Source organism: Argopecten irradians, chromosome 5, assembly GCF_041381155.1.
Source record: "Argopecten irradians isolate NY chromosome 5, Ai_NY, whole genome shotgun sequence".
Lineage (NCBI taxonomy): Eukaryota > Metazoa > Mollusca > Bivalvia > Pectinida > Pectinidae > Argopecten > Argopecten irradians.
The window spans coordinates 37,788,970-37,799,451 of NC_091138.1; the positions used below are offsets into that span (position 1 = coordinate 37,788,970).

At 34.5% G+C, this 10,482-nt stretch overlaps 2 protein-coding genes across 2 annotated transcripts; one reads left to right on the plus strand and one right to left on the minus strand.

Annotated features, from left to right (window-relative positions):
• Positions 1-1,257: 1,257 nt before the first annotated feature.
• On the plus strand, positions 1,258-4,120 carry LOC138323755 (transmembrane protein 11-B, mitochondrial-like). The gene is made up of 2 exons (XM_069268577.1): positions 1,258-1,316; positions 3,478-4,120. Exons 1-2 carry the CDS (start codon positions 1,300-1,302, stop codon positions 3,992-3,994), a joined length of 534 nt encoding a protein of 177 aa, XP_069124678.1. The 5' UTR covers positions 1,258-1,299; the 3' UTR covers positions 3,995-4,120.
• Positions 4,121-4,432: 312 nt separating this feature from the next.
• Positions 4,433-10,464, minus strand: LOC138323754 (dehydrogenase/reductase SDR family protein 7-like). Its single transcript, XM_069268575.1, is given in 8 exon segments — positions 4,433-4,713; positions 5,352-5,504; positions 6,529-6,621; positions 7,816-7,879; positions 7,881-8,039; positions 8,413-8,516; positions 9,671-9,836; positions 10,347-10,464. Coding segments are annotated over 8 exon segments (1,062 nt in total). The 5' UTR covers positions 10,458-10,464; the 3' UTR covers positions 4,433-4,501.
• Between the last annotated feature and the right edge of the window lie 18 nt (positions 10,465-10,482).

Here is a 10,482-nt window from a genome sequence, read left to right on the forward strand (position 1 = left end):
GTATTCCTTGTATTATAGAACTTTCTGAAAAAGTATATGATTCTGGATTTTCCCCGGAAGTGTGGTTACGTTTAAGTTATACCATATCTATAATAAGTATGGTGATAATAATGATACATGTAATTACAGGGAAATAACTTCGCTTACTTACATGGGAATATGATTGACATCAGTTCTGAAAAGACGACTTTTAAAATGGAATAAAGATGATTATATTGTTGTCGACGCTCAGTTTGGTTTTGAAAAGACAGCATGTTCAATTCAGAGATTTAAATAGTAATTATATTTAGATCTCTGTTCAAATGTACTTGAAGTGATTTTTGTTCTCCAAACGTTAATCAAAAGAAAAATAAATATGATTCCATGCAGAGTTATTGAAAATCATAAAATCATTGTATGATAATGTGACTTCTTGTGATAAGTACTATGGTCATATAGACTCTTATCAGATTATTTCCGTAACAAAATTAGGCTCTTTTAAGGCGAAATACTGTCGCCGATTTTGCATAGTCTATTTATTTTGTGAATGATTATGAAATCAATTTCATAAATGAAAATTGTCCTTCTATATTGAATAACGTATGATCACCATAGTTGTACTATTCTGTTCTTTTAGCCAAATCGCCAATTGCTCTAAAATCCTTGTTAAATGCTTTACTAATCATGATAAATGGAAATACATTTAATATGAAAAAGAAGATGTAAAATGGTACTATAACAAAAACGAATTGAAATTGTGACTAAATTTAACTATCAAAGAATGTTGTTTAATCTCAATATTGGGTAGCCATGCTCCTATTACTTAACATGCATAGGGCCTAAATGGATGATGACAATTTTGATCAAATTGTAAAATTGTACGTATGACATGTAGATGTAACGTTAGTTATAACGCTCAGAACGATTTTATTTAATTTTATTTTCAACGTTCATAAAGATTTTATTTTATTTTTTAAAACCAACATTTATCAATTAAAAATATAAACATTATCATAATTCCGACTCTTATATATTTATAAACGAAGCGGTTCATTTCGTTCAGTTTTTTTAATCCCACTTTTTCACATATCTAACAGTTATGTATTTTTATTTCTAATGTACTGTAGGGGAAATAATACGTACAATGAATTTGTTTTTATTTTTACTAGTGTAACAATGCTTGTAATATTTGATGAATCGTACCTACACACAAGCTGTTGGTGGCCGTGCATGGGTAGGCATGCTTCGGCATTTGACAGAGTGTCCCTGTCTGCCGAACTAGGAAAGAAGAGTTGCTCCCCTTTGTATAACTCTTCCATAATGGCAATCAACTGCAGGTTTGTTTTGAGCAAAACGTTTATCGTGTTTTGTAACTGACATCAACCCTCATACATCTCGAAAATAATTTCATATTTATAATTGTAAAATAAACATTTTAGTTTGGGTTGTTTAGACATCAAATTAAAATCACCATAACATTATTTGAAGATTGGGTCAAACGCCGCCAAATTCAAATCTCGAAAACTGTCGAAAGCCGAAAGGACCCTAGGCCTATAATCTCTCTCTATATATATGTCAGGGTAGTTAGACATCCATATACCAAACTTTAGCGGGCTCGTTAAGAATGAACATTCTATATGTATCGAGAGAACACTGTCTCCCCTTTAGATCTGCTCGTGTAATAAATTGACGTGCATATTACCCCCCCCCCTTCCCAATCCTCCACCGAAATTTGAAAAATAATCGTTTCGTCTAATTTCAAAACTTATAACGCGGTGCTGACACAGGGATCAGAGATCTATTCTGATAACATCTTTAAGCACAGATCTAGACTGAACAACTACTGGAAGAACTACATCCTGAAATTTCAACAATCAACCTAGTGCAACTACTGATATATGTAACAGGAGAGGAGAAAATGTAGCGGCCAGACCGGGATTCGAACCCGGGACCCTCAGAATACTAGCCGAGTGCTCTACCGACGGAGCTACCTGGTCACCGATGATCGACCCAGTCCAATCCCGCTACATATATATATCTTACTAGAAACTAGGAATACTATTATATATACATATACTAACGCAATCACACATATATTTTTTAACCATTTATGTAAATATTACCATATATCTATATAAGCCAAATATGGCTTTCCAATGACGTTGGACTGATATATGTGTATATACTGATCACTGTAGCCCGAGATACTCTGGCCCTGACACCAGACTTAGACATTATGACAGATAAATGTCTGGTTTAATAGGACCAGAACGCACTGCTATATCAAAATGTGGAATAAGCAGACACCTTTTTCGTATCAGGCCAGGTCATCTCCGATTCAGACTGACCACCAAGAAGCACCACTAACCTTAGCCTATTCAACATGTGAATATTATATCTACCCAAATATAGCAATCTGTCGAGATTATAAAGATGATTTTGCATACTACGAGAAAATGGCAACAACGAGGGAAATTTAAATTTGCGGAAAAGAAACTACTGTGTTGACACAATAGAACGTGCTTGCGTGATGAAATGGATGGCTATATGAGTAGATAAATTATTCATTTGTTGAAAAGACCAAGGTAAGTAGCGATTCTCGGTGGTAATATTTTGTAAGTAGTCTGAATCGGAGATGACCTGGCCTGATACCAAACGATGTCGGCTTATTCAACGTTTTGATATAGCAGCGAGCTCTGGCCCTAAACCAGACATCTTCATGTATCTGTCATAATATCTAAGTCTGGTGTCAGGGCCAGAGTGTCTCGGGCTATATGATCACTGTAACTCAAAATACACAACAATGTTTATTATACCTCACTTTTATTTAGAATGTTCTGATTGGATTAAACTTGATCACATGACATTGAATAAGTTAGATGTTTCCCCGGAATTGGAAGGCGAGGGAAATAACCCCAGGGAAATAACCCCCGAGGGAAATAACCCCAGGGAAATAACCCCCGAGGGAAATAACCCCAGGGAAATAACCCCAGGGAAATAACCCCGTGGAAGCTCCGCACGTGACCGGAAGTTGACGTCATCTGCAACGTCAACCAACAATGGCAAAGCTGTTGTTTATTTTTTTGTAGCCCAACGAATTTAACAACGTTGTTGTTGGGAAATATCTTCATGGATTCTTTTAACAGAGATTTTTTTTCTTTTGATTTTGTTCGGTATAATAAAATAATTATGTCCCTATGTGTCGGGATACATCTAGAATTGTCTCCCTGGAAAGAGTTATTTTCTCTCGGGCTTCGCCCTCGAGAAAATAACTCTTTCCAGGGAGACAATTCTAGATGTATCCCTCCACAGAGGGCCATAATTGTATAATATACATGACCCTGTCCTTATTGTAGTCTAGTACCTGTGTAACGTTACATTGTTATGCAACAAGAACACAGTTTCCTTGAAATAACTTTAAATGTACAGGTATTACAATAATCCATTAATGTCCTCTAGGTCTGTTCATCAATATAACTTAAATTCTATTTGTTGCAGAGAAAAGGCTAACCAAGGTCAACCTAGTACTGTTATAATACGAGAGCCTGGTGAGGATGGAGATAATGAAAGAGATGTTGAGGGAGAGCTGGAGAAAGCTACATTAGCTAATACAAAGACAATCATCATAGAGTCGTCCAAGCTTGGAGACATGACGGCGCGGTGGATATCAGTGGGAAACTGTCTACATAAAACATCTGTAGTATCGGGACTGAGCTCTATGATCTGTATGTACTGTTACCCTGACCGTAGCTACATCTACTTCCCACTTGGACTTGTCAGTGTAACCTTCGCGGGCACCTATGCGGCTACGTGGCAGTTTGATCCGTTTTGTAAATACCAGGTGGAACACAATGTACACAGACTTGAGAAACTGCCCCTCCACAATATTTCCACAAATTCACCTATTGTGTTGATTCGACGAGACGACCACAGACGCAAAGTTCTACACAACCTAGTGGCACTGACAGCTGCAGGACTTTGTGCGTGGAAGGTTTACAAAATGTTTGTAGAATGACAATTCTTTGTACATGGTTTGGTTACAAACTTTTTAAAAGACATCAGTAAAGTGCTCTACAACTCTACATAAAATCATTCATTATTGTTACATTTTAACAAAAAATAAAATTGTGTAAAAAAAATTCATCAAAATTAAGTCATTATTACCGTATTCAACCTTATAGGTGTTCCATCGCTATAAGCACCTCTCCCGTTGTTTTAAAGTCTCAATTTCACTAGTATGCAGGAGTTTCAATATCGGTTGGTACCTGATACTTTTTACCGGTTAAACCTAGCTGTTGTACCACCTGATTTGGGCCAAATTACATGTTGTGATGTCAGTTATGATCATCTTTATACCATTTCATTTTGCCATAATTTCTCTATCCTGTCAAACTGCTATGTTTAAAAGTAAATTCGAGATGTAATCATTACGATAGATTTTACCAGGCAAAAGTCATGTTTCTTCAATATTTATTTAACAAACATACATTAATAGATTTATAGAATATTATTTAGTATAGCTTCAGGTCTTTTTCACATATTGCTTCCTACTGGAATTTGCACGATGTTTCATAATAAGAAAGTAGATATAAGGAGATAATGTTCTCAGCACAATGGCGAGTCTGTGGTGTAAAGGTCCCAACACAACCTCATCTCGCCGTTCTATCACCGACCACAAGATCTGTCGGGCCACATACTCTGGCTTCATCCCATTGGCTATTTCTTTTTCTTCAACTGAAATAAAATCACCAGATTAAACACATGATCCAGCCAATATGGAGGTTTCAAGATACCAAAAGGATGTGGGTAAAATATTTGCCGCTGTTTAGTCGCATCTTTCGGTGATCTGGCATCACAAAAATTGCATCAAAATATGACAACAATCAACGAAAGGTGTGACTAATTGATAGTAATTCCCTACTGTGCACATTGTTTTGGTATCTCAAAACCGACATATTCAAGGCATCAGAATCGTTAAATCTACTTATATAACTCCGTCCTATTGAAGTCAAAAATGTCAAGAGTGACATATAAGTTGTTTATTTTTGGAACATTTTAATGTTCAATAGAAAGATTTTTAAAAAGTATTTATTTTTCAAAATGTCTTCAGTTGTTCCACATATATATAAATATTCTGTATTTGCATGTTTCAGAGTTATTTACCCTTGTGGGTAGGTATTGATTGTGACGTCATGTGTTTACAAGCATAATGTCATACATTTCGGAGAAAACAACATGTACTGCGCTCACAAAATAATGATGCAACAACTGATACCTACCTGCAAGGGAGGTAACTTTGTAACATGCAAAGACTATAATAGGAAAGTATATCTTCTATTAGAGTTTATATCTAAGTATAAAACAAAACTTACCGCCATACGGAGATCCATCCCCAGTGACTGCATTCTTGGAGATATTTGTTTTGATATAACTAGGACACACCACACACACGTCTATATTTCTGTAGGCTACCTCGGCCTTCAGACTGTCATGGAAGGCATGGAAGGCATGTTTGGAAGCTGCATCTGTTACATGAGAAGGATCAAGGATTAGAGCCAACACCGTTGCTTTTCGTAAAGGTTCTGTAGGTTCCTATATCCTAGGTTGGATACTTCTAGGTATGCCGGGCAACCAAGGCGTGAGTAGTTACAAAAGAATCATTACAGAGAAATATTTTAAAAGAGCTTTAGTAATTGAGGCAATGAAATGCAAATATGTTAATGACATTTAATCTTTAAAGGTGAAAATAAATGAAACAGAAATGCTGCAATATATTTAATTTACCTGTATGACTTTTAGCTGTACTTACAGAAATACCAAGATTGATCTAAGTTTACCTGTATGACCTAAAGCTGTACTTACAGAAATACCATGATTGATCTAAGTTTACCTGTATGACCTAAAGCTGTACTTACAGAAATACCATGATTGATCTAAGTTTACCTGTATGACCTAAAGCTGTACTTACAGAAATACCACGATTGATCTAAGTTTACCTGTATGACCTAAAGCTATACTTACAGAAATACCACGGTTGATCTAAGTTTACCTATTTGACCTAAAGCTGTACTTACAGAAAGTCCACGATTGATCTAAGTTTACCTGTATGACCTAAAGCTGTACTTACAGAAATACCACGATTGATCTAAGTTTACCTGTATGACCTAAAGCTGTACTTACAGAAATACCACGATTGATCTAAGTTTACCTGTATGACCTAAAGCTGTACTTACAGAAATACCACGATTGATCTAAGTTTACCTGTATGACCTAAAGCTGTACTTACAGAAATACCACGATTGATCTAAGTTTACCTGTATGACCTAAAGCTGATTGATCTAAGTTTACCTGTATGACCTAAAGCTCTGTATGACCTAAAGCTGTACTTACAGAAATACCACGATTGATCTTAGTTTACCTGTATGACCTAAAGCTGTACTTACAGAAATACCATGATTGATCTAAGTTTACCTGTATGACCTAAAGCTGTACTTACAGAAATACCACGATTGATCTTAGTTTACCTGTATGACCTAAAGCTGTACTTACAGGAGGCTCTATAGGGGATGGCAATTTTACCCTGGATACTGCTGATCCCTACAATGGAGCCCTCTCCTGCTGATATCATGTGGGGCAGAATAGCTGAAAACAATGTACCGTAGTACATCATAATTATAAGTACAGAATTACATTTACTTATATTATATCAATGACTTGACCACTGATGGGCCATTGGGGTCTGTGAATTATATTTCTTATATAAAGAGTGAACTGTAAATTACTTTAGAATAAATTATCTAAAGTATTAAATGTGGTAAGACAAGCAAAAGTAAGATATTTCAAAAAGAGAGATATTCAATATAACATATATGACTACTGCAATGTTTTAGACTGGCATCTGGTAATATCTACTGATGACTTTTCGTGACATCTACCAACAGAGTGACAAGGTAATATTTATTGATATTGAATGAATTCCAGTGATGCTGAATGACCTTTGATGACATTGAATGACCTTAAGTATATAATAAATGAACTCTAGTAACATCAAGCAACTCTTTGGAGAGGGCTTATCCATAAGTTGAAAGAACTTGTGCCCAATACTTTTTGTCAAATACCAAAAAGGCAAATAAAACATGTTTAAATTAAGGATGTATTCTTCTGAGGTTTCAGTCCCGTTGAAGTCTCATTTCAACATAGATCAAAGAAGTTTTGAGATTTTCAAATACAATTTATCAGTATCTGTACTAAGTTGCCAGATGCAAATTTTGTCAAAAAATTACATTTCTATTGTTAGGGGAATTTTTTATACGGGGATTTTAAGAAATGGCCCAATTGGTGGCCATTTTGAAATTGTGTGCCATTTTTCGCTTCAAGTAGAGCCACAGTTTTTACCATTTTTTACTGAAATTGCTTTTACTTAAATCATCACTGCGCCACCATTTTTAGCTGTATTGAGCTAATTTTTGCTGCAAATTGTTACTAGGTTCGTAGTAATTAAAATATTGAGCATTAATATGTGTATTGATACACTTTTGTGACTTTATTTTTACATTTAATGGTAATTTGGGGACTTTTATTTTTTACTCTAAAATACTGAAAAATAACAAAAATTTAAATGGAGGAAAAAAGTAAGCAAACGGACCCCAATTTTTCTTCCTGATTTAGAAAGAACAGCCGTTTTCCTATTGATAATGCAAAATAACTTCTGAAAATAAATTTGGCAAAATGGCTGAAAATGGTGACTTTGTAGCCTTAGTATTGTTTTATTCTGAAAAAATATATCTAATTGATAAATCAAACTACTGTTTTTGATTGCCTGACATTTGACCTTGACTTTGGTAAGTGCTACTTGACCAAACAGATTGATAGTCATGACCTTGATAAAAGCATCCACACATGATGGTGTCCTCTACTTGACCACGAGAGCTGACTCCTGCATTGTTGATCAAAATGTGAATGGGTCCCACCTGTCTGACCATTTCATCTACCTGACCTGCCAGGCTGCTCAGGTCGCTTAGATCCATCAGAAATATGGCTGGTTTAACATCATCTGTTGGCTAGTAACAAATTTCATTATATCACCAAGTAATCCTGTTTCATTGTTAGTTACTAATAAATATTCATACACAATACATGCATATTTATGATTTACACAAATAAAATAAACCTTTTATTGTTTTTTATGATTTATTTTAAAAACATTGTATTATATTTTCAATAAAAAAATGAAGTTATGAGATCATAATCAAGTCTAGTTGAAGCTCTTTAACTTGGACTTGTAGAGCTTGAAGACCGCACTTAACATTCAAATATACACCTAACTTAATTTTCCAAGTGTTGACTAAGTTACCAAGTGTTTGAAATCTCAGTTTGATTTTCATTGCTATGATTTGTATGCAAAATGATTTGTATGCAAAATAAAAACCAAACCTTTTTAAGTTGTAACAATTCACCCTTGACCCTGTCCAGTTCAGATTTGTTCCTGCCAACCAGTACCACTCTGCAGCCAGCTTTGTGGAATTCCTTGGCACATGCTAGTGATTGTCATCATCAATGGATGAAAAAAATAAGTTACTTTTTTATGGTTTTGTTATTATGTCAATCTGTAATTTGTCGGAAAAGTATATTTTAGATATATTATTTTCAAACATACATTTACTTCATTGAATGCATTTGAGACTTGTCAACCCAATTGTTTTACTGATGCATAGCAATAAACAGCTTTCCATGCCAAATTATCTATTTAAACACAAAAACAATATCTGTATTTGAAGTATTATTAATTATCATTACTGTTAATGGTTTCATATAAAATGTATGAGGAATTTGAGAAAATACAGAAAGTTCTTGAAAGGTACCCCAAAATTACAAGACTGAACTTTAGTAAATAATGTTAAGTGCTATAACTATGGAAACACAGCTCCAATATGTGATGGTTACAGCTATCAAGTTTAAAAAAAATCAGTTGAAAACCATAGAAAAAGATCTCCTGGTAAACAAAAGTTTATGAGACAAATGAGTAAATATTCAATATCCTTATTGGTATAATGTCAAACTAGTCTATACATAAAAACTACTTAGGGGACCATAGAAAAGATTGTCTTTAACTCTTTATAGCCATTTAGTCTTTATACACAGGGCACATTGTGTTGAAACTGATAATTTGGGATACTGGGAAGTTGATCTAATTAAGCAGATGGCTTTATATAGAGGTGGTAGATTAGACAGTTTTCTGTATATGTATTATAAAAACTGCATGCAGCAGTATGAATATCTCTTAATTGAATAGTTGCTGCAATACATGTTACATCAAAGGTATTTGTGCATGACCATTCATGATTTTTTTTTTTTTTTTTTGCTTCAGCAAAAACAGTTATGTCTGCTAAAATAGACCTATTTGTCTTGATGATAAAATTTGAGAGCATTTTCTTAACTTTTTTAATACCCTAGTAATGGTTAATGTTGTTTCCAATGCAAGTAATCTGTCTTATTAACATTGATATGACTAAAATATGCATTGCTAACATTGATATATTTAAAATAAACAAATGTTCACACTGAAATTCAATTGGTACATTAGTAAATGCCTGTTATACAAAAGTTCATGGAAAATAAACAATATGCTTCATCAATTTTTATAGTAGATGTACTTAAGATTCCTATGTGAACTGTAAGTATGTAGCCTAACCTTCTCCAAGGCCTGAGCTTGCCCCAGTGATTAGGACAGTTTTTCCAGCTATCTTTTTTCTACTCTTTTGAGTCCAGACAAAATAAAGAAAACAGGCAAATCCCAGTGGGGCTCCAAGAATGCTGCATACAGTTTGCCAACCCATCACTTCACACCAGTAATTGACCTACAATGTACAAGTTTGAGAACAACTCTCTTGCTTAATCTAAAAATGAAAGAAATATTTTTTACGCCACATATTTCTTAATTATGAATACATGTCCTATTGCATTTGTTATTCCCGTAATGCTATCTTTTATTCCTCGTTTTGAAGATGGGCATAACAATATAACGTTAATCAGTGAATTCCCTGGGTCCCAACCTAGATTCATCCCTGATAATTATATAGTTAATAATGGACATAAAACACATGTAATAGCAAAGGCAACTGGTGTTTTGACATTCTTAAGTTAATCTTAATCAAATTACCAACTTATGCAATGATTCCTCTTTGTTTTGAGTAAACAAGTCACAGGGGGTCAAAATGAAAGTAGACCTCATTGCTAACACGTTGCATCGTTTTAGCGGAAGTAGACAGATATATGCAACTATATGGATTTTGTGTGCATAAAGAGATAAATATATGTATATTTAATGCAAAAATCAGTTGATAACGACTGTCAAGAGGGATACATACCACTAAACAAGAATGGGTGTGTCCTCCACTGATAGTTTGGGCCAACAACGGAAACGGAAGCGAGATGGATATTATGCGCAAAATATTCAAGTTTTTTGTCTCGTAGCGCATCTTTGTTGAAGTTTACATTTGAGCC